The 24917-nt window shown below is 43.2% G+C and overlaps 1 protein-coding gene across 5 annotated transcripts in view; it reads right to left on the bottom strand.

Moving 5' to 3' along the window:
• Nucleotides 1–473: 473 nt before the first annotated feature.
• LOC121623065 (3'-5' RNA helicase YTHDC2-like) overlaps nucleotides 474–24917 on the bottom strand; it is a 35689-nt gene continuing 11245 nt past the window's right edge. For 2 of the 5 annotated variants that reach the window (XM_041960197.1, XM_041960198.1), the window contains exons 12-30: nucleotides 24164–24299; nucleotides 23336–23462; nucleotides 22939–23004; nucleotides 22179–22357; nucleotides 21749–21845; nucleotides 21315–21402; nucleotides 17155–17235; nucleotides 16960–17042; nucleotides 16665–16770; nucleotides 15746–15865; nucleotides 15306–15578; nucleotides 14941–15067; nucleotides 14469–14674; nucleotides 6903–7071; nucleotides 5724–5812; nucleotides 3119–3238; nucleotides 2732–2874; nucleotides 2079–2252; nucleotides 474–994 (exon numbers count right to left, since the gene is read on the bottom strand). In XM_041960197.1, the coding sequence (XP_041816131.1) occupies nucleotides 967–994; nucleotides 2079–2252; nucleotides 2732–2874; nucleotides 3119–3238; nucleotides 5724–5812; nucleotides 6903–7071; nucleotides 14469–14674; nucleotides 14941–15067; nucleotides 15306–15578; nucleotides 15746–15865; nucleotides 16665–16770; nucleotides 16960–17042; nucleotides 17155–17235; nucleotides 21315–21402; nucleotides 21749–21845; nucleotides 22179–22357; nucleotides 22939–23004; nucleotides 23336–23462; nucleotides 24164–24299 (2412 nt within the window). In that variant the 3' untranslated portion in view covers nucleotides 474–966. The other 3 variants (XM_041960200.1, XM_041960199.1, XM_041960202.1) reach the window with 3 other exon arrangements.

The following is a 24917-nucleotide window of genomic DNA, read 5'->3' as shown; positions in this document are numbered from 1 at the left end:
TGAAGCCACGCTGATAAAATACCTCTGCCTTTATGCTATTTACAGTATTGAGCTGATTTCAACATATTGGACTATTCCTATTTAGTGTCCACATCCATGTTATACATATGCTGAATGGAGGACCATCTATGTAAGGACGATGTCTGTGTTTTTAAACAAAGGTGGACTTGAAGAAATACCATCACATTAATCACAATTAGCTTCAGTGGTCTCTGATGTTGATGTACAGTGCCTAAGAGGTGGTATAACTGATACAATTTACAATTGATAATTATGTATTTGCATCTTTACTAAAAAGACCATTGCTCTCTATGGAATGGATGTTCAATTAGGCAAATGATTACATTGTTACCTGTCAATCAAAACACGGATTGAGTAAGTGTGTATCAACACTGATTCTGGCAGCTGGACAGTCAGGACAGGTTACAAGGAGTGAGGATATTACACTGACAGCAAGGTTTTAAAATGAAATCACTATTTATTTTTGTAATGCCATTAACACAGCAATGCAGACAACTCAAAAGTCAAAAATTGAACTAGAACTATAATGCCACCAGGCCTCACCAAAGCAGAGCTCTGGCTAATAGTAACCGGTTTTAATAAACCAGAGCAACAGCGGACACTGACCATCCTGTGGCCTTGTGGCCTTGGACCATCTCATCGTAGATCAGCCAGTCTGTGGGATAGGCTGGGCTGTATTAAACAGCAAAAATACACACATCATACACATAAGTACAAATAAACCATAAATAAACCAGAACTTGTGGAGTGGTTTAAACTCAGACTAATAATTTGTAATGTTTGAAAATGTTTGTAAAGATATTATGTTAAAACAAATAAAAATTTGAATGACAAAAAAAAAAATTGAACTAGAACTAGACAACGTTAAGAAACAAGAGAAGACGAAGAAGTTGAACTTTTGCTTTGGAATGAATCATCCCTCTTCCGTTGTCCTGCCACCTTGCCTTAGACTGGTGTGTGCAGTCTGGTAGTGCTGTTGAAGGTAAAATAGACATAAAACATGCAATATTTAAAAGATCAATCCTCTAACTGATAATAAAAGTTTAGGAAGATACTGACATTGTTAAATGAGCACCGTGGAGTACTTGTGCATGTATGGAAAAAAGGCTGTTTAAAGCCTTTAGTGTCTCTGGGTAGAGCTGTGTGAAACCAGATCAATGTCCTCAAGTGATGTCACCTGAGTTAGTGTCAGTTGGGGCTGAAGACTACAAATCGGAAAATGGAAATCTCTGCTTGAGGCTGGAGGCTCCGGGCTGCATTGCTGCTACTCGCACAACACAAACTCTCACTGAACTGTCAGCAGTCGCGTTGCGCTGCGGGTGATGTAAGTATCAGGTTTTGTCACGGAAAAAGAATTTGTAGAATAAAAAAAGATGGACTGAAGAAGCCCCTTGGATGAGAAGCAAAACGATTTCAAGTATCTCCAACCAATCTCCAACAAAGTCCAGTTGCCCTAGATTCAACACTGCTCGGACGACCGTGACCTGGACGCCTGAACAGACTTTTGCCATAAATTTGATCAGAAACAGAGGCTAACTCTGCCACGGTCGGCTAGTTTAGCTGTAGTTTGGCACAGCTATGGTTCATTATTGCGTATTCGTAGCTGACCGCCGCAGAGTTAGCCGTGTTGTGGCTGGCTGCACGTAGCGCCCGGCGTTCGGAAATGACATCATCCACGTCAGAGGTAGTTGCCTAGAGACGCCGGATGTTGATAACATGCCACCACGGGCTCACAGGGGAATAGCACCAGCATATCATAACAAAATATTGGAATATGAACGAGTTTCGCCGCAGATTATGCGTTATATAGAGGCTGCGCATGGGTGCCCCGATTACTCGCATTATACGGATATACGCGCCGCTCTTCTGGGGCTAATTTCTTCAAAACGACTCCAAATGCCACCAAAGTTGTCTGGGTGAGTAAATGGTCGTATTTAATGCTAGAAATAAGGTCCAGGTTGTAAAAATCCTTTTGTATCCTTTAAAATGTCACAGAGGAGCAAAAAATATATAAATGTAATAGGGAGGATCAACAATGATTGGCAGACAGTGAATACCTTTCCAGAGGAGGAGGGACAGGGGCTTCAGGGGGAATGTCTGAGGTCACAGAGAAGGAGGAATTACTGGAGAAGTGAGGGTCATCAAAGAGCTGACTTATGGGCAGTGAGGCCTCATCTCTGCTATTGGCTTTCATCTCAAGCTGACCTGAGGCTGCTGGACTCCTACAAGACCTGAGGAGAAGTGAAATTGTGCATTAGTTTGAACATGATGATGATTATCCTAAATTCTTAAACACAAGTCTGGGCTTTCATTTAATTCAACTGCAGAAAGACTTCAAAGGCCTTCATATGAAACAGGCTTATATTAGAGACATGCCTATAATTCTGCTTCCACCAGTTTCATATTTGAAGTATATTTGTGTTCCTGTTTTTTGACTTACTCAAAGTCGCTGCTATGACACTGCATTTTCCCTTTGGATTTAAAGTTCTTTGTCCATCTATTATTCTACAGACTTTACACTATGGGGATTTTAAGGTGGTGTTATTTAAAGAGAAAGTACAGTAATACCAGTAAAACTAGAAGCTAAAGGAGGAAAGAGGGGATATTTGCTCTTTTTTGTTCAGTGATCAGAAAATGTGAATATCTTCTAACACCACAAGACATTACACTGCAATGTAAACCTTTTTGAGACTACTTGTCTTGAGACTACTTGTTGTTGGAGGTGTTGGTGCTGTTCTTGGAGTTCTTCACAGAAGCACAGGGACTATCTTCTGACGAGAGGAGGGAGGAGGGCCACTGGCCAATCCCTGCGGGGTGCTGCAGGCCTGCTTGCTGCTCCTCTGCTGAAAGCACCTGAGAGACAGCTTTGGGTCATGATTCAAATGTATTCTCAGTCAGAAATAAAGAGGAAGAGCCAGAAATAACTGTAACTGAGCCATTTAGATAAATATTACAGTTTAGATAATATACAGTGCTGATTATGGTGGAGGTGGGAGTGAGGAAGAAGAAGTGAACAGTTTGTCTGAAGCTGCACACCCTCCTACTCCTTTCTGCATAACCAAATGAATATGTGAATGACTATATGACTATGCCATACAGAAGCCAGGGTGCTGATGATGGCCTTGTCTTGTTCAGACCAGGGCTTCGAAGGAGAACGGATCCTCTTGATGAACAAATTTTGCCACTTCTGCCTCAGTTCAAACACCGGTCCTGCAGCCTGACAACAAAATTAACAACATGAGACCAAACTGCATGTAAATAAGAAAAGATTTAGTACAAAATATCAAGGAGGCAGGATGAAAACAAACATAAGAGCAGCATAGTAGAATTTTGTTCTTTTAACAAAAGGCAGCAGAAGAAAAGTGAGGGCAACGTAAGTGAGTCTTGAGAGCTTTACTAAAAATTTCAACTGATTTGAATGAGATTGAGTTGAGAGGTAAACTATACTATTCTATGCTATAACTATGCTAGGGACAAGTAAATACACAGCCCCCCTTCACTCTAACCCAGTAGACACTGGTTAGCCGACCTGAGAGACAACCAGACACAAGTTCTGACTCTTTCTCATTCTTGGTTTTTGTTGATAGTTTTTCTTACTTTCTTTATTCTTATTATCTTCTACATCATAGAAGAATACTAAAGACATCAAAACTATGAAAGAACATATGTGGAATTATGTTGCGAACAAAAAAGCGTTAAAGCAAAGTACGTATATTTTCAGCCCTTCAAGATGGCTATCGTTTGTCTTGATGACAGCTTTGCACAATATTAGCATTCTCTCAGCCAGCGGCATGAGGGAGACACCAGGAATGCAGAGGTGACACTGTCCACTATTTACTCACAATTCAGGGCACACTTAACCAGCATAGATAACATTCTACAGTGACATGCCATCCCATCTGCTTCATGGAACCATCATCTGTTTTTCAAAAGGTCAATGACCCAAAACACACAGCGGGGCCATGCAACTCCACAATTACAGTATACCCTTGTTTTTCGCGGGGGTTACGTTCCAAAAAGAACCCGTGATAGGCAAAATCCGTGAAGTAGAAACCTTTATTTTTTTTTTTTAACAATTATTGTACAATTAAATACTCTATTATACATTGAAAGAAAGAACAAACCATTTTACAGGCTCAAGCATTTGTTTCACAAATAAAAGTACTTTAGAAACGTTTTTTTTTAACAAATAACTTCTGTACTGTACTGTCAAATAATAATTTTAATCATCGATGTGAACAGAAGGCTTCAAATTGTGGAGATTAGCACCGCCCACCGCGACCCGAGTAAATGGATTAAATGGGAGAAAATTAAAAATGATTATGAAAAAATACAGTACAGTCGGACAAATAGTGACTCAGGTGTATTTCACTGCTCTTCAGACTGAGCCGCTGCATCCTGACTCCGCTCTGCAGTGTTTTCTTCTTTTGAAGCCCGCAGTGCAGGTGTGTTTGTTCGGGAGAAGAACATAGTGATAGGCAAAACTCGAAATTGCAAGAGAATTTGCACGTACGTAATGTAAATTTGGCAAGCTGTTTTATGTACGTGTACATATTAAACTGCAACGTTATTGACGCACAGGTAGAGAAGAAGCGGAGTGACTTTTTAGCCAATCAGAATGCAGAACACAATGCACGATGCAAATCCGTGAAGTAGCGAAACCGTGAAAAGTAAACCGCGTTATAGCGAGGGATCACTGTACCTGACCTGAACCCAGCTGAGACTGGTTTGGTCTGAGTTGGTCTACATCAGGCATCTCAAACCGGTTCCATAAAGGGCCGCGTGGCTGCAAGTTTTCATTCCAACCAAGGAGGAACACACCAGGCTGGAATCAATTAATCAGCTGATCTCAGTCTTCAGCTGTTAACTAAGTGATCCCTTGATGTTGATTGGTTGGCCTGATGTGCTCCTCCTGGGTTGGAATGAAAACCTGCAGCCACGCGGCCCTTTATGGAACCGGTTTGAGATGCCTGGTCTACATAGTGAAGAAAAAGCAGCCAACAATTGCTCAGCATATTTGGGAACTACTTTAAGACTGTGGGAAAAGTTTTCCAGATAACTACCTCATGAAGCTGGTTGAGAGACGGCCAACAGTGTGCAACAGCTGAAGCTTGAAGAATGTAAACTAGAAAGCCGATTGTACTTGACACGTTTCTGTTTACGACATAATTCCATGTGTGTTATTTTAGAGCTTTGGTGTCTTTAGTATTAATCTACAGTGTAGGAAATAATAAAAGCAAAGAAAAAACACTGAACCATCTGCAGATGAACTACAGCTCCTTGGCTGAAGTAGGTGGACAATGACATACAATAATGGAGTCATAACTGCAGAAGAGCATGGGTTCATTTCTCAGGCCTTTCAAGTGATAAAATATATGTGATCTTACATATATTTCGTCATTGGAAAAAGCCTGATTACAGTACAGGTTTATTATCACATGTGAATGCTTCCTCTAACGGCTTACAATCGATTGGATGCTGTCCCTGTACTTTTTGTACCTTATCTGTCTAAATGTAAGAAATATATTTTTCAAGTGTGCATGGCGTGTGGCACTTCCACATTGACTATGGCAACTCCAACCCATGGATCCATTATCCAACAGATTTTAAATCCTGTTCAACCAATTATTCATATAAGTGAATTCATAAAAGATTCGTAAACAAAGATTTAAAAGGCTGAAAGGTCAGCAACGTTCCCTCACCTCTCTGTCTATCTGGAAAACGAGCCAGTCATCAATCCTCAACTCAGCCAGGTCCTCTGACTCGCTGTCACTGCCATCCAGTGGACTGTCTGAAGAACACGGAGACAAAGACAAAGACTGAATCTGCATAGGCAGGCTTCGAAATTGACTTCTCTCATAAAACACTCATCAGAGAAGAGTGTTTTGTACTAGGAGTGTTTCATAACTCCATAAAAATTGAAAACATTAAGTGAGAATTTAATTTAGAGAATTTAGAAGTTGTGACAAAAAAATTTAATTGGACTCAGAGGTTTAAGCAAATCAAGCCTGTCAGATAGTGAAAGAATCACATGGTTGGGGGAGAAGGCTATGACGTAAGACTCAAGTGAATCAAGACCCATCTCTTTGGGAGAGAATGCTCAAGTATCTGGATAGTGTTGGGATGACTTGGTTTACACGCTGCTTTCGCAATTCAGTTATCATAGTATCTTCAACCTCCACAGTAAAGCTTATTCCAGGGTGCTGGACAAGAAGATGCAGATTCAGGAGGAGCAATGAAGCATCTGTCCTGGTCATGGAAGAGCGGACCAGCTTTACTCTCGCAAAGGTTCTGGAAAGGTTGTGGGAGTTTTCTCATCCAGTCTGAATGTGATCTGCAGAATCATAGAAGGCTTGTGACCACATTCCTCTGGGTATTTTGTTGAACTATGGTGGCAACATGGGCTGCAGGGCCTGATACTATACTAAGCATACATTATGCTTGGTAGGGAAATTAAGTCCTCTACGGATGGTTGGATTTACCACAGCAGTTTTTGGACAAAGTAATGGAGATGGATAGCTGTCTGGAGATTATATACAGTGTGCACTGTCTAGCAGTGTTAGACTATGAGTGAGTCAAAGTCACAGGGTCAGTATCATAAGGAATCATATAAACTGGTAATTTAAGAACAATTAACATGGCAATCTGGCCAATGGTCATAATATCTTGCTGTGGACAAGAGTTTTGGGTTTTGGGTTACAGATGGACATTGCCATATTTAGCCCATGTTGCTAGCTAGGTGAAAACATGAGACTTTACAAACAACATATACTTTTCTGTGTACAACACGTGCACTGATGACTAACTCGGTTCACTGTTACTTCAGGTAAACACATTTAACTGAAACAATTTGGCAGTTTTTAAAAATTGTTTACGAGTACCTTTCTGTACAGCAGGTTCCTGCAGGGCAGACCTGGGTAGTTTAGCACAACCTCCAAATATGGCCACAGTGATGGGAGTCACCATGGAGCAACAGCGGACACTGGCCATCCTGTGGCCTCGGACCATCTCATCGTAGATCAGCCAGTCTGTGGGATAGGCTGGGCTGTTCTAAACAGCAAAAATACACACATCATACACATAAGTATAAATAAAAAAATGCTGCATAGAACCAAACACTTCCTCCATCTGTTTCATATTAAAAACCTTCCAGCAGTTTAATAGGAAGACTCCCTTTGCCTCCTGGAAGTTTTTTACTTTAAAGCAACTGCAGCAGGTGCTGAGTTATATCACATCTTTTTTACCTGCCTGTACTTGTTTTAACAGACTGCATCCAGCTATTATTTATCTATTGCAGAAGTTCTCTGATGACTCAGCTGTTGTCGGGTGTATAAGAGAGGGAGAGGAGGGGGAGTACAGGACACTGATAGACAACTTTGTCGAGTGGTCCAAACAGAACCACCTGAGGCTGAACATCAGCAAGACCAGAGAGATGGTGATCGACTTCAGGAGGAAGAAGACGCCTTCACAGCCACTACGGATCAAAGGGGAGGTGGTGGAGGAGGTGGAGGACTACAAATACCTTGGAGTGGTGATCGACAACAGACTGGACTGGAAATCCAACACAGAGACTTTGTACAAGAAGGGGATGAGCAGACTCTACTTCCTGAGGAAACTGAGATCCTTCAACGTGTGCAGCAAAATGTTGGAGATCTTCTACCAGTCTGTTGTTGCCAGCGCCATCTTCTTTGCTGTTGTTTGTTGGGGCAGCAGCATCAGAGCCAGCGACACCAACAGACTTGATAAGATCATCAAGAAGGCTGGCTCTGTACTCGGACTCAGACTTGAGTCTTTTGAGACTGTGGTGGAGAGGAGGATAAACTGCTATCCATCATGGACAATGATCAGCACCCTCTCCATCACACAGTGGACAGACAGCGGAGCACCTTCTCCCACAGGCTGCTACAGCTCCGCTGTCGAAGGAACAGATACAGGAAATCTTTCCTGCCACATGCCATTACACTGTACAATAACAGCTGAAAATAATAATAATAATACAATACTTCTTACCACTACTGTTTGCTTTTGATATTTTATTATTATGTATAGAATTTTTTACTGCTTGCTATTTCGATATTTTATTATATATAGTTTGTTCTTACAGTCACGGTACACTTTATTTTCACTGCCATTTGCATTTGATATTCCTTTTGTGCAATACTTTTTACTACTGTTTACTATTTGGCTATTTTATTATTTTGTTATGTATATAATCTTTTTACTGCTCGCTATTTTTATATTTTAATTATGTATAGTTTGTTCTTTATAGTCTTATTTTCACTTATTTCACTGTGTGTAATGGTGCTGCTGCACTGCAATTTCCCAGCTTGGGATAAATAAAGTCTATCTATCTATCTATCTATCTATCTATCTATCTATCTATCTATCTATCCATCTATCTATCCATCCATCTATCTATCCATCCATCTATCCATCTATCTGACAACTGTCCATTACTCCAGTAGCAGTTCTGGTTTGGGAAGTTATGAAATGTTTAACAAATGATTGCAGTCTGACTTCCGGGAACTGAGCAGATGGAGTAGACGTGTTGTCCGAGAGCTCCCGTTAACTAACTTTTAAAACCACTCAGACCTCCAGTTTTCTACGTCAAAACGTATTCTCCTTTCTCCTCTTCAATTTCTCCTTTTGCCTTGCCTCAACAAATCCTGCCGTCTTTGGAATGGCTGCGAAGGGCAGCAAATTGAGCAAAAAAGAAGATGCTAGCGCTAGCGCTAGCTTAACCTTGGCAGCTATCACCGCACTGCTCGAGGAACATCGCGAAGCACTGTCTACCGAGTTCAGAACATCATTCAGCCAGCTCGACTCGAAACTTGACCAAACGCGGTTTGCAGTGGAAGATCATGGACAACGTGTCTCGTCCCTTGAACTCGCTACAGAAGACCTCGGCCAACGAGTTGCAGATCTCGAATGCATTTGCTCGACTCTACGTGATGATAATGCCCGGCTAAAGGCTAAAGTTGTCAACTTGGAGAGCCGAAGCAGAAGGCAGAACATACGTATCCTGGGTCTGCCGGAGTCCATTGAAAGCGGGTCTCCTACTGAGTTCTTCTCGAAGCTGCTGTGTGAGATATATGGGAATAACACACTGCCCGCACCACCAGAAATAGACAGAGCCCATCGCTCTCTAACACCAAGCCGGCACCCGGACAGCGACCACGTCCAGTCATCCTCCGCCTACACCGGTACCAAACGAAGGATCTTCTCATCAGAGAGGCGCGGCGGAGAGGGAAGCTTGAATATCACCGCCAGCCGGTTCGGGTTGTGGAGGACTACACCCCCAAGTTCTCAGTCAGCGATCAGAATACAGCGGAGTTATGGCAGAACTTTACAAACTGGGTCTGAAGCCTGCTCTCCTTTACCCTGCCCGGCTCCGTATTACACTGTCCGGTGGAGCCAGAAAGTGGATCACCTCCGTGGACGAGGCACAGAAGTACATAGAGAGCTCCCGCAAGTCTCCGAAACCGCCATGATGGGACTGTCAAACAGTTCGCTATGTTTCGTAGCCCTGCCACTCTGCAGGTTTAGTGCCATGTTATCTGGCGTGGTTTGTTTATTGGGTGAGCATGTTCAACCATCCGGTCCTTTCGTGAGTATCCTCTCTTCGCTCCCCTTGTTTGACAGCTATTACTGATAATTATACTGTCTGGACACTGAGCACTGATAACTTGAAACTGACTCTACTATGCCACTGCCACTACATATACTTTTCATTAACGTTTCGTTTAATCTGACTTGGCAAGTTCATGAAACACCAAACTCTCTAACAATTCTGGTGAACAATTTCAATACTACATTATTTAGGCCAGGTACTTATATCTGCTTTCTGTCAGGTATCTTGTTTCAGACCTCATATTTGGACGCCTAAACCCTATTTGAAAGGGGAAACGTTCTTTCTTTTCTTGTTACACATTGATTTTGAGGTGCTGAGCACATAGCTGTTCAGGATATGGAAGCAATGGTCAGTTCAGTGTGAATTAGGAAGTTGTGTTATTGTTAGATGTTTGCTCTGAAGAGCTTGCTGCTTTTTTTTTTTTAGCAGCTGTCTTGTTCGGGGAGGGTGGGTTGGGGGAATATGTCACTGCCAGTAATATCTTCATACTTACTTTGAAAGCAACATTCAGCACTAGTCATATCCAATCTCTTGTTAATTTTTTGTCTAGGTCACTGTGCTTACTTCCTAACCTCCTTGCCAGATGGTATGAGTAGACTCTTGAAGCTGACGAGCTGGAATGTTAAGGGTCTAAATCACCCCGTGAAAAGAAGAAAGGTTTTCTCGCATCTAAAACAACTTAAAACTGAAATAGCCTTCTTACAAGAAACTCACATTCGCAGTTCAGACAATGATCGCCTGCTTTCAAGATGGATGGGGCAGAGATTTCACTCCTCATTTCCAGCCAAAGCTCGGGGAGTTTCAATCCTTATCAGACAGGATGTTCCATTTGAACTGCATAATGTGATCTCTGACAAGTCAGGTCGATATGTGATGATCTCTGGCAAATTATACTAAACACCAGTTGTACTTGTGAATGTCTACGCCCCAAATATAGACGATGCAGTCTTCTTTGAACGAATGTTTTCTCTGCTCCCAGATCTTAATACATATTCTCTTATACTCGGTGGTGACTTTAACTGCTGGCTCGACCCGGTCTTAGACCGGTCCTCTACGAATCCTGGTACACCGAGTAAGTCAGCACGTCTCATTCAGGCTTTTCTCTCAGACTATGGCATCAGGGATGTATGGCGCTCTCTACATCCAAACGACAGAGAATACTCCTTTTGTTCACACGTGCACCACACATATTCGAGGATTGATTATTTTTTTTATTGATAACCAACTGATTCCCTTGGTTCAGTCCTGTGCTTATGAAAGCATTGTCATCTCTGACCATGCTCCTATTGTTCTAACCATGTCTCTTCCTGGCCTGCCACAAGGTGTCAGACAATGGAGACTGAATTCAACTTTGCTGTCTGACAATAATTTTGTTAAATTCATGGAAGAAGAAATAGCATTTTTTCTCTCCACTAATGTGTCTCCAGACATATCTAGTCTAATTGTCTGGGATTCCCTCAAAGCTTATCTCCGGGGACAGATTATATCCTACACTGCGCAAATGAGGCGGAAATATTACAAGGAGCGATTAGACCTTGCTTGCCAAATTAAAGAGATAGACAACCATTATGCTTGGACAAAGTCTCCAGATCTTTACAAAAAGCGGTTGGAACTCAAGACGAAATTTGACCTGCTGACCACCTATTCAATTGAACAATCACTCTTAAAAAGTAAAACAATGTTCTATATACATGGAGACAAATCAGACAAACTACTAGCCAACCAACTTAAAGGCTCAAAGGCAAAACAAAATATCTCAAAGATCCAGCTGCCAGATGGCCACATAACTACTGATCACTTAAGAATCAATGAAGCATTCATTCAACTTCTACTCCCAGCTCTATACTTCGGAATCTCAGACTGACTGTGATGAGATCTCTGATTTTATAAAAGATCTTGATATTCCTAGCCTCCGACCAGATCTAAGGGAAAAACTAGAGGAGCCTATATCCCAGGCCGAAGTAGCAGTAGCCATTTCCTCAATGCAGTCGGGTAAGTGTCCGGGCCCTGACGGATTCCCAGCAGAATTTTTAAAGAAATTCTCCGTGCTGCTTTCCCCATTGTTATGTTCAGTCCTTTCAGAATAATTCAGGCAAGGTTTCCTCCCTTCTTCACTCACTGAGGCTTGTATCACTCTTATAGCTAAAAAAGGTAAAGACCCAATGGACTGTGCCTCCTACAGGCCTATCTCCCTTTTAAACACGGACGCTAAAGTTTTAGCCAAGGTTTTGGCCCATAGGTTGGAGAATGTCCTTCCCACAATCATATCTAAAGATCAGACTGGCTTTGTTAAAGGAGTGCAGTCTTACTTTAACATAAGACGACTGTTCAATATTATTTATTACGCCTCTGAAGATGTCCCCGAATGTGTTGTTTCCCTTGATGCAGAGAAGGCATTTGATCGTGTTGAATGGGTCTATCTATTTGCGGTGCTGAATAAATTTGGATTTGGTCCGAATTTTATTTCATGGATTAAACTTCTTTATCAGCACCCCACAGCCTCAATTCGTACTAATTCTCAACAGTCAAGACCTTTTAATCTGTATCGTGGAACCCGTCAGGGGTGCCCCCTTAGCCCAATACTTTTTGATATATCTATTGAACCACTTGCCATAGCACTTTGTTCTTGCAAGGAAATGTCTGGAATCTGGAGAGGTGACATGGAGCATAGAGTTTCACTTTATGCTGATGATCTGTTGCTTTTCATTTCTTATCCAACAATCTCACTGCCCCCTGTTCTGTCGCTGCTCAGTCAGTTCGGTAAATTTTCAGGCTATAAATTAAACCTCAGCAAAAGTGAGCTTTTCCCTATCAACAATGCAGCATGTGCTTTAGATCTTAGCAGTTTTCCCTTTAAAATCGAGTACAACAAATTTACTTACTTGGGCATATCTGTGACAAGGAAGCATAAAGATCTCTTCCAGGAGAATCTTAGCACATTATTAAATCAAACCAAACAAATCTTAACACAGTGGTCGCCCCTGTCGATGACTCTTGTGGGTCGTATTAACTCCATGACCATTCTACCCAAATTTCTATATCTTTTCCAGGCTTTACCAATTTTTATTCCTGGATCTTTTTTTCAACTTCTCGATTCAGTTATTTCCTCATACCTATGGCAGGGTAAACGATCACGTTTAAACAAGAATTACCTTCAAAAGACCAAGGCATCAGGGGGTCTGGCCCTTCCAAATTTCCGTTTCTACTATTGGGCCGCTAACTTGCATTGCCTGGCATTCTGGTCCTTTTGTTATGGCCAGCCTGACTGTCCTGATTGGGTGGCGATGGAGTTACAGTCAAATGATAATTTGTCAGTGCTTGCTTTTCTTGGATCCTCACTTCCATTACCCTCACTTAAATCAATTAGGAACCCAGTGGTTAAACATTCTTTAAAAATATGGACCCAATTTAGAAAATATTTTGGTCTTCATAGCTTTTCTCTCTTGAGTCCCATCGCATCAAACTGCCTTGTCAAACCATTCTGCCAGGATCTTGCCTTTCAGGAATGGCACAGGAAAGGTACATTTTGTTCTCTCTCAGACCACCAGATCTGTAAAAGCAGCAGACATGACCATTGTTGATACTGTCCTTTCTATAGATCCACTTAAAAAAAGGCTAATTTCTGTTCTTTATGGCAAGATGTTAGATCTTCAGAGTGCTCCCACAGATAAGTGTAAAATAGCATGGGAGGAGGACTTGGGTTTCTCCTTGTCAGAGGACACTTGGTTTTCCATACTCAAATTGGTCAATTCAACCTCACTCTGCGCACGTCATTGCTTAATTCAATTTAAAGTGGTTCACAGGGCCCATATCTCAAAAGCAAAACTATCCTCCATATACCCAGATATTAGTCCATACTGTGTCAAATGTAAAAATGTGGAAGCATCCCTCATCCATATGTACTGGTCCTGTTCAAGCCTTAACAAATATTGGAGGGAAGTTTTTCCATACGCTTTCCTGGGTGTTAAATATTAATTTGGAACCAAATCCACTGACTGCTTTGTTTGGGGTCATGGGAGGGGGAGGGGTGAAAAAATTAACTATGACTAAGCAGCGCACTTTATCCTTCGCCTCCCTTTTGGCTCGACAAGCAATTCTGCTCAGGTGGAAGGATACCTCCCCTCCCACTCATGAACAATGGTTGGAGGACATCATGTCCTGCCTTAAATTGGAGAAAATTAGATACTCACTTCAACAATCTAATAAGAAGTTCCAGAAGACATGGGGTCCCTTTCTAGAAGCATTCCAGAACCTGTAATGACTTGGCCCTTGAATACAGCTCAACTTTTTACACTTTTTACTCTCTGATTACATATGGTAATACAGTGATCTGATACAGCGACTAGTGAACTGGCAGTGACAGGGGAGGGATTTATTTATTGTTATTTTATCTTTTTTTTTTCTTATATATGTTATTTGTGCATGCCGTGATTGATGTACACCTTGATTCATTTTCTGTCTTTGTAACACCTATGTAGTGCTGCACATTTATTATATTGACAAAACTTCAATAAAAAAGATCTTGAATTAAAAAATGGTTGCAGTCTGTCAGTGCCTTGTATAGGGGCTGCAGAAAAAAACAGTTCCAAGAAAATATGCACCAAACAATAATTACATGGGGATCCGTGTGTACGTGTGGTTGAAATATTTCTTGCTGATCTGATTGCTGCACCCGTCTGCCTTAAAAGCACTGCTGTTAAATTCTGGCCCCTCATGGAACTACTCAGTGAATAGAAGGTGAGTTACGATACCTCCAGGGACAAGACCAGAATGCAAAGACAGAATAACATATCAGTGAAATTATTTGGTTTCCTACCTCCTTGACCTGGGACTGGCTCAGGACAGACGTAGGATGGAAGTGGATCTTCCTCTGCTTGTGGCTGAAGAGCAGGGAGGTCTCTGGGTCGATATGGACCAGGTTTGGATACATGCCAGCCACCAGGGCTGCCTTCACCACGGCCCAGTTCCCAGAGTTCAGGTTCACATCCTGAATATCACTGGCCCCATGGGCCCGAACAAAACCTGTTGGACAAACAGGCTGTTTCAAATTTTAGTCTTAAAACATTTGTTCGTCCATTCAACAAAAAACGTTTAAATTGTAAATGTCCCGATGAATTGTGTTCTCTCAGGTCCAAGTCCTTTAATACTTACTTTAATAGCTATTGTGAGGGATTCTTGGACTTTGTAGCAGCTTTAATGTTGAAGCCATAACAACAGTTTGGCATGTTGGATCATACCACACAGCCTTGGTGGAGTGAGATTGGAATATACATGAAAGTAGGACTGACCAATAGCGCGAAGTTGTCCCAACAGCTGCGTCCTCATGCCAAGTATCATGTCCATGGTGGCCTGGGACAGAAAGTTCTTCTCACAGAAGGATCTCTCCCATCTGTCACTGCGGGCCTTCTGCCATGCCTGACACCACACAGGACAAACATCAGGGAAAACATCCTATCCCAGCTTTCAAGTATCCTCATATCTCTATCATGATAAATTGTCACAAATTAGTTAGAAAGATACATATGACTTTAATTAGAATAAAAACTGTATGTGTTTTCTGTGACCCCTCTACTACTATACTGTCAATACTTCTGGGTCCCAGGTCCCAGATCAAGCATTTCCTACATTCACATTCATCTTTCATGAAGCCTACCTGGAATGCTCTCAGTAGGGCCATGTGGTCGCTGAAGGAGCTGGAAGCGAAACCTTTGCGGCAGTGTAGAGCAGCTCTCTTTTGAGAGGCCTGGGCGGGAAGGATGAAGGGGTCACGATAGGCCAGGGTACAGGCAATGGTAAGAATGGGGTCCAGACACTTCAGCACCACAGCGCACAGCACCATCTTGCCCAGGTGGGGCTCCACAGGCAGATCAGCCAGGTGGCAGCCCAGATCAGTCAGGCCTTCATACTGGTCCATAGCATCTATTGTCTGAAAAGAACGGTGGAGGCAGTCAATACAAACTCAGGGATCTACTGCAGGAATACTGTGTGTGGATGTAGACTGGCATGTGAATGCTTGTCTGTGTGTATAGTGGTGTATAGCTGTGTCAGAGATCAGAAGCAAGGTATACAGTAGTATTTATTGGTACTTGTTACCTTTAGCATCTGCACAGCATTCTTGATGGCATGTGTAGGAGGAGGCTGTGGAGCTTTGGACAAGAACTCAGCTACTGGACAGGAGGAGGGAGCCAGCAGTTTGGTCTGCAGACACAGTTCCTTAGACACACAAGATGATATATCATTACCAGAACATGCATTACATGGTCTACAGCTGGAATCAATTAATCAGCTGATCTCAGTCTTCAGCTGATAACTAAGTGATCCCTTGATGTTGATTGGTTGGCCTGATGTGCTCCTCCTGGGTTGGAATGAAAACCTGCAGCCACGCGGCCCTTTATGGAACCGGTTTGAGATGCCTGGTCTACAGCATTGTTGAGGAGCACTGTGTTGGTGCTCATCCAGATTTACTTAACTCTAATAAAATCCTAAAAAAATACAAACTACTCGGATTGTGACAGCAGCCATTGTTCTTAAAGATAAAGTGTATGCTCTTTGATGGAGTTTGGGTTCCCAACAAGCAGCTTTCACAACATCACATTGTGACAGAGTGACAGTGTCATGCAAGCAAGTGTTGCGGTGAGCGAGCTAAACAACTTCATTCAGAAGGAGAATATGTGAAGAAGTGCCTTGTTGCTACTGCAGAGCTGCAAGCACCAGACAACGTAAAATTGTGTTTGTGAGTGTGTTGTTATTAAGCTGTTAATTGTTAAGTTAAGTAGTTGCACAATGTTGCTTTAACAGACACTCTTAAATGATTCTGTCTGTTAGAAAATCAGTCAATCTGCTCTTGTGTTTGAAAACCAAAGGTGTCGTTTTTTTGGTACAAATGTCTATTTTACAAATGTCTATTTCAAAGCTGTGTGTGACTTGACATGTGTCAGGATATGTCCTAGCTGGCATCCCATAAAGTAAAAACAAATAATAAAAAGCAATCACGGTGTATGTGCGTCGCTACCTGTAGTGGCATCCGCAGCAGCTGTGGAACCTGGAACTCCAGCATGCTGTTGAACCTGAGTCTACTGAAGAGGCGGAAGCAAATCCCTGGTCTGCAGCGCCCAGCTCTGTGGACACACAACATATTACGTAGGTTCTTCAGAAGATTCGAACCGATTTATATCAGTGGGTAAAAACTGATATAAACAGCAACAGATGCTTTCACCATTACTCTGTAGCAAAGAATATCAGGTAAGATATAAGGCTTAACATTTGTTGAGGAGATTGAAAATTCAGAATATGGACATTGCTCATACCTTCCCTTCCTTTGCAGAGCGCTGGCTTTCGAGATCCAAACCGTCTTTAACATCGACACATGACTCAGAGTATCAAAGGACTTCTATAACAGGGAAAGACATCACATGTTGGTAAATATATATGTATATATATGTTGTTATTGGTAGACTTCATGTTATTCTTGTATTATAAATCCACCTCTTTAGCGACTGTACCTCTTTGACTTTTCCCGAATCAATGACAAAGACCACATCGTTGATAGTGATGCTCGTCTCAGCAATGTTTGTAGAAAGAATCTAAAAGTAAAAAGTGGCCAGGTTTAATCTTTGATAGTGAATCAATTTCCATCAAATTTCCTGTAAAATCCCATCCAAACAGAAAACCATACTGCTGACTGCTGGTATGAAGCAACAGTTCTCCGCACCCATATTCTGACATAAGAGTAAGGTTCTCTTTCATAGCATTCGTTTCGTGTCTCACTATGGGGAACGCCTCCTGCGTGACCTCATTAGAAGCACAATAACACTACGCCAGCCTTCGATTGGCTGGCATGTGTGACGCCTATGTCAGGAGGAGGGGGACCCTACCCCTATATATTAGGCTGACATAGCGGCAGTCATCATTCAAAAACCTCTTCTCGCTTCTCACAGAAGCCTGTCGACAACTGTGCTGTTTTGGGTGCTAAGCTAAACTGTCCACAGACCGGAGTGCACAACTCGGTCAGCAGGCGCTTCGTTCCCAGTTGTACAGTTGCAGGCTAGTTAAGGAACAGTAGCAATACTCTTCCACAGCTAGCTCTTGCCTGGGAAATAGCAATATTTTCCGAATCAAAGTAGCAATACTTTGGACAACGTGGGTAGTGTTAATCATACCAACTGGTAGCAATACCATGTCACAGGCGTATTTAACGGTACCACACAATAGGTAGCGATACCTCTAGAGGAGTAGCAATACTTCTGCCCCTATGCTAGCCGGGAAAATAGCAATATTTTCCTCTTGTCTCGCCAAGTAGCTGCACAAGCTGTAAAGCGACCTTAAAAAGCTGCTAGTGTCAACACCAGTGAAGTAGGGAAAAGCCCAAAGCTATGTCCCTGTGGCAACAAAATATCAAACTGGGACACTCACCCCGTGTGTGCTGCATGTCTGGGCTTACCCCACGCTCAGGCTGCCTTAAGCTCCACCGACGAGTGTATCCACTGCGCTGCCTTTCCATGTAAGCTGCTTCGCCGCTGACTAGCCCACCAGGCTAGTCTGTCCGGGGGAGACCCACTGATGTGTGAGACAGCTGCGCCACAGGTAGACACGGACATGTCCGAGGGCTTGACCGCTACACCTGGACCGAGCTGGGCAGATGTAGATCCCCAGCTGCAGGACCCTGCTTTCCCGTCTCAGGAGATGGACGAGGGTTGTGAAAGCCTCGCCGCCGCTCGTGCAATCCTGGGTGGAGATGCGGAGGGTGACGGAGATGAGTCGGCCGACTCGGAACTCCTGTTGTCCGACGATGAAGAGGAGGAATCCAACCTCCTTGCTAGAGACCGCAGGGCAGCAAAGCCCCCCGTCGTGGAGGGAAGCGTCCAGCTCCCACCGTCGTCTCCCACCGACCTTGACATGCAGGACATGTGTAAGCGTGCGGCTAACAGGCTCAGCATCCCGTGGCCCGTCGCCCAAGTGGAGGTGGTGAAATCACGGTTTGATGGCAAAAAACTGCCCAAATGTTGCCCATTTTCCCAGAGCTTCTGGACGAGATAGCCGTGACCTGGAAGGAGAGACCATACAGCGAGAAACACCCGATTGCGGGTAGCTCTCTGTTGGATTGTGAGGGAATGGAGACCCATGGTGTCCGCCAGATGCCACCCATAGAGCCGCTGATTGCGACCCACCTCCACCCAAAGGCCTCCATGTCCTCTTCGGCCCCCTCTCTTCCTTCCAAGATGGACCGCTTCCAGTCTAGCCTCACAGCGGCGGCTCTGTCAGTGAGAGCCCTAAATGCCTCCTCCATGCTAATGGCTTATCAAGCTGAGCTGGAAGAGGACATGACTGCCAAACCAGATACCACCTTGTGGGAAGAAATCTGCATTATAACGGACCATGTCCTTCGTCTCCACAAAGTGGCCATATAAGCTACGGAGAGAGCCATGGTCTCATATCTCCTGCTAGCTGTTCACCTCGCCCTAAGACATTTCCTCCCGTGGCTGAGTGGTCAACACGTCCTGGTGAGGACAGACAATTCCACCGTAGTGGCTTATATCAACAGACAGGGGGGGCTGAGGTCCCCCCAGTTACACACGTTGGCACACAGACTGATAGTTTGGAGCAGTGTGCACCTACAGTCACTCAGAGCGACTCATGTACCAGGAGTTCTGAATTATGGGGCGGATCTGTTATCCAGGCGCGACCCACTCTATGCAGACTGGAAACTTCACCCCGAAGTGGTGAAGCAGATCTGGTCACGGTTCGGACAGGCAACCGTGGACGTTTATGCTTCAGCGGAGAACGTACAGTGCCCCCTGTTCTTCTCTCTGCACGACCAGGGAGCCCCTCTGGGGGTAGATGCCCTGTCACAGGAGTGGCCGAGAACCCTCCTGTATGCTTTTCCCCCGGTGGCTCTCATTTCCCCAACTCTGGCCAGAGTGAGGGAGAGGAGTCTGTCCATGATCCTGGTAGCCCCACGTTGGCCAGGGAAGCATTGGCTGGCGGAGATCTTTCAGCTCCTGTCCGTCCCTCTGTGGCCGCTGCCACTTCGCAGGGACCTCTTGTCTCAGGCACAGGGGGAGATATTCCATCCCCACCCAGAGAGACTAGCGCTATGGGCTTGACCCGTGATTGGTTCAACCTGAATGCGGTGGAACTTCCCTCATATGTTATTGACACTATTCAGTGTGCCAGAGCCTCATCAACTAGGACACTGTATGAGCATAAGCGGCGTGTGTTTGAGAGCTGGTGCTTGGAATCACAAGCTATCCCTTTTCAGTGTTCTGTAGCAGTGATTCTGTCATTTTTACAGGACCTCATTGAGAAGGGCAAGGCCTTTCTACTGTCAAGGTGTACTTGGCGGCCATTTCAGCCTGCCATGTTGGTTTTGACAGAAAGACGGTGGGTCAGCAGCCCTTGGTGTGTCGATTCATGAAGGGGGCACGCCGTAAATTGCCTACGTCTAGGCCTCTGGTTCCATCGTGGGATCTTCCCACAGTTCTAGGCGCTCTCTCCTGTTCCCCTTTTGAACCCTTAGAGCAAGCGGAGTTAAAAATGTTGTTCTTGAAGACAGTGTTGCTGCTTGCTTTAGCCTCGGCTAAGCGTGTAGGTGAAATTCATGCCCTCTCTGTGCATCAGGCATGTATGCAGTTTTCCCCTGGGAATACTAGTGTCAGTATGCAGCCTAACCCAGCCTTTATCCCAAAGGTGTTGGGCTCATGCTCCCCCATAAATTTGGTTGCTTTCTATCCTCCGCCTTTCTCCTCTGAGGAGCATCTGTGTTTGCATAACCTGTGTCCGGTTCATGCACTACGAATTTACATTGACAGGACCCATAGTTTTAAACAGGGCAACCAGTTGTTTGTGTCTTGGGCAAAACCACATGTGGGAATGCCAGTGTCCAAACAGTGTCTTTCTCACTGGATAGTAGGGGCTATTGCCCTTGCTTACAATAGCAAAGGTCTCCAACCCCCTGCGGGCTTACGTGCACATTCCACCAGGGGTCTAGCAACCTCTTGGGCTCTTTTTTAAGGGAGTTTCCATTCAGGAGGTGTGTGCAGCCGCATGCTGGGCCTCGACCCACACTTTTGCTAGATTCTATAGGTTGGATGTCACAGCACCAACTCTAGGACAAATGGTCCTGAGCACGGGTTCTTAGAGCATGGCTCCTATCCAGTGGGGTTTTACTAGGGACAGTTGTCTTCTTTACAGGCCCGTCTGGCAATCCGGGAGTCAGTATTTTCCCCACAGTGAGACACGAAACAAGTGCTATGAAAGAGAACTTAAGGTTATGGATATAACCCCGGTTCTCTGAATAGCATGAGTGAGTGTCTCACCAGACCACCCTCCTTGCTGTTAAGCGAGGAAGAGGTGAGCTTGTTTTGACTGACGACTGCCGCTATGTCAGCCTAATATATAGGGGGAGGGTCCCCCTCCTCCTGACATAGGCGTCACTCATGCCAGCCAATTGGAGGCTGGCGTAGTGTTATTGTGCTTCTGATGAGGTCACGCATGAGGCATTCCCCATAGTGAGAAACTCACTCATGCTAATCAGAGAACCAGGGTTATATCCATAACCTTAAGTTAGTATGAATGTGGCCTGTGCACTGACAATGCTGATTGTTACAAAAAGTGATGACATGATGGTGACAAAAAGTCATTGACACCAGTGACAGAAACTCACTATCTTCCTGACACCAGATGGAGTGGGCTTCATCACTTTCCTCTGATCCAGAGTCTGCATGTCTGAGTGTAGCGTAAACACCTTGTACCTGAGAGATGACACACCTGTCAGAGACGCTGCACAATATGCTGTTATGTTATACTACGCTCAGCACAATCAGATGACGACAAGTGATGTCACAAACAACGAAAACAAGGCCCAAGGTAAAACATGGGCTACATCTATAGATGCACTATTTTTATTTATATTTTTCAAGAATGCTATCTATTTTATGTATCTGTATATTAAAATATCATGAAGAAACATATCTAACTTAAAATGACTTTAAATGAACATAAGCTACACTTGAGTAGTGCTCATCAAACTAAAAACATTGTGAATTCTAAATATTGCATGATGTCTTCCATTCTTCTTATGTACAGCATGTATTTCACCTCTCAGAACGGGTGGAGAATCTCTTATCATCATACAGGATGCGGTCCCTGAGCGCCACTATCTCAACATATCCAGGAAGAAAAATCAGGACAGCACCTGAGGACCAACAGATAAAAGCTCACATTCACAAATATCATCCACCTTCCTTGAAATCTAGCTCTGATTAATAGTCACATTCACTTGGCAATGGGTTACAGGTAAACAGGTTGGCAATGGGTTACAGGTAAACAGGTTCAACACAGTTTGTTTGATTGTATTCTGTTGTTATTTAGGAAGATTTCATAAATTGTTGATGGTAAACAAAGTTCATCTGAAAATGATGTATTTTGTTCGTATTTATGTTTTACACAGTGTTCTAGCATGTCTGTCGCTGGTGTTGTACACGGCTCAATTGGCAGTCATATTGTTAAAATCTGTGCTGAGGCTCACCATCACCGGCGGTGGTGCAGATGTTGTGCAGCAGATCCATGATGAGATCCAGGTCCACCCGCTCATCGTCAAAGCTGTGGTGGTATAGTTTGAGCAGCTCCTGATCTTCAGTACTCAGCTCTGCACTGCCACACTGCACCAGAGCAGACTCATCCAGACTGCTCACCACTGCCAAAGGACTGCACAGTAACAGAAATGTCGGTATTCGCTGATCAAGAGTCAAATACTTTTATCAGTTGATAAACCTTCTATGACAGTATTTAAACCTGGACATGTCTGTACTTTATGGAGTTCCTTTGGAGACTGAGCAAACTTTATCGCAACATTATTGACAATTACCATCACACAAAAAGTTCACACATACACCATTAATAACTCAAAAAAGTTCAAACATAAAAATTGTTAAATGCTACACCCAATTTAAACCCCTTATGGAACAATTATTTCCATATAGCCACCAATGGGCATGACAGAAAGAGGAATATCAGCGCTTCCAAATTAACGGTAACCTTAAGAGAACAATGCATCTCTCACTGAATACTCCACACACATCCTTTCCAAAGCAAGACTACTAAATAAATGGTTATTAAAACTGCTTATCTTAAGCAAAAAGAACAAAAACAACTCCTTTTCAGACCCCCCTCTGCCTCAATAATTTTCATATAGTTCCTCAGAATAAGTGATAAAATATGTGTTTTAGAGATATGTCTTTCAATTCACATGGCACTGTCATGTGCACTGAGGTCAACATTCCACTCACATGGACGATTGGAGTAGATCCATAGCATCAGTCTGCTGGAAGTGTTTGGCAAAGTCTAAGGCAGTCCTGAAATTAGATAAAAACACTGTTGCTTAATATATATGCAAAGCATTCACATGTGCCCTGGAGCTTGAAAGAATATTTAAAATCAAAACAAACTGGCAAAGTGAAAAATGTAGTGGCTTGAAAGTAAAGTTTGTTTGTACAGCTACAACATTGGTCATACTGTGAAGACAGCTTGAGGTAGAAGATACCTGTTTGTACAAATACATGCCACCTCCATTTCTATAGACAAAGACAGAACAGCTAACAAAAAACGGCAGTGAGTGCTTTCAATCATTGGAAACTTAATCTAACATAATGGCCTAACATTAGATTAACATGTAGGATGTCCTACCATCCATTGGATGCCTTCATGTTGATGTTGGCCCCCATGCTGAGCAGCTGCTCCATCTCTGTGAGGAACCCTCGACCTGCTGCCACCATCAGAGCAGTGGACCCTGTCTCGCTGTGCTTGTAGTCCACTAGATAAAAGAATACAAGTATGAGCAAACAACTAGAGCCTTCATACTGGTAATACATCCATTCATCCTCTTTTCATGGTCAGGGTAGCACAGGGTCCACATCTACTAAATGCTAACTGTTAAAGGAACAGTTTGCCATTTTGGTAAATACACTTCTTTGCGTGTTTGAGTGTCAGATGTTTCTTGCTGAGAGTCAGGTGAGAATGTTGATACCTCTCTCATGTCTATACAGTAAATATGTCGCTAGAATCAGGAGATGAGCTTAGCTTAAAGACCGGAAGCAGCTAGCCGAGCTCTGTCCAAAATTCAAAAAGTACTGATAGTAACACCTGTACAGCTCATTCACTGACACACTGTACCTTGTTTGTTTAGTCTGTAGAAGAGCAAATAGCAGTTAGAGGTGGGCAATAGAGGTATCTATGGATATCCTCTATCGCAGTTTATCTAATCTTATATTGCTGTAAATTATGTCATAATAGAGTAAAGTTTCTGGAGATTCAGTTGAAAATTGTTGGATAAAAAAAAAAAAAATCCAGTGAATTATAGGTTGTACCTGACAAATAGGAGGACTTCTTAGCACCATAGCACTATGACCAAAATTAGTGTTTAAATGCAAAATCCTTACATTTGAGTTTAATCACCAAAGAAAACATGAAATGATTGCAAAAAAATGAATAAGAGATCAGTCCCGAGAGCCATACCGTAAACATTCTCATAGAGGATGAGGTTGAAGAGCTGACTGAAAGCATCCTGGTCTTCATTGAGGAAAATGTTGGACATGCAGGAGTCCATCTCTTTCAGCAGCCATGGCTTCAACTGTTCGGTGCCACTCTCAACCTGGGGCACAAACCAACAGTAAGGTCTCACACGTACACTCATTGTAACTCATCTGGATGAAGCTTCGGAAACGTCCTCCACGACACCCCTCTGACATTGGATTGGGGGGTTGGGGGGCTGTGTCTATCGACACTGACGGTCACTTACACTGTGACTGCCCAGAGTTTGAATGTCTCTCTCAGCCTCTTTTCACAATTCTTGACACAACCATATATGTCACTCTTCATGTGAACAACTCAGTGCAACACCATAATGTCTAAATGTAAATGTAAAGTTGATACATTTTATAAACGTATTAACACTACTGTACACTTTTATGATTTGACTGTCCACTTACCAGTCATTTGCATCAGGCATGAATAGACAGTTTCAGTGTGGAAAGAACGAAACAACACATTTCACGTCATCACTGACAGGTGTAGTGGGTGTAATGCTGCACGACTGTCATTTTTGTAAGCATTGCATTGTGGACACCATTTTTTCCATTTGATTATGGAGAGCTGTGAGGACACTAGAGCATACATTTCACACTGTCAGACTCTTGAATTAAAAGAAGCACAGTAAATACACTGCCCTACAAAAAAAATTTAATTCAAAATAAAAGTTAAAATTCAATAT

The sequence above is a fragment of the Chelmon rostratus genome, chromosome 19 (assembly GCF_017976325.1).
Source record: "Chelmon rostratus isolate fCheRos1 chromosome 19, fCheRos1.pri, whole genome shotgun sequence".
NCBI lineage: Eukaryota > Metazoa > Chordata > Actinopteri > Chaetodontiformes > Chaetodontidae > Chelmon > Chelmon rostratus.
The sequence above is the reverse complement of the archived record's forward strand: the minus strand, read 5'-3'. Positions and strand labels throughout refer to the sequence as shown.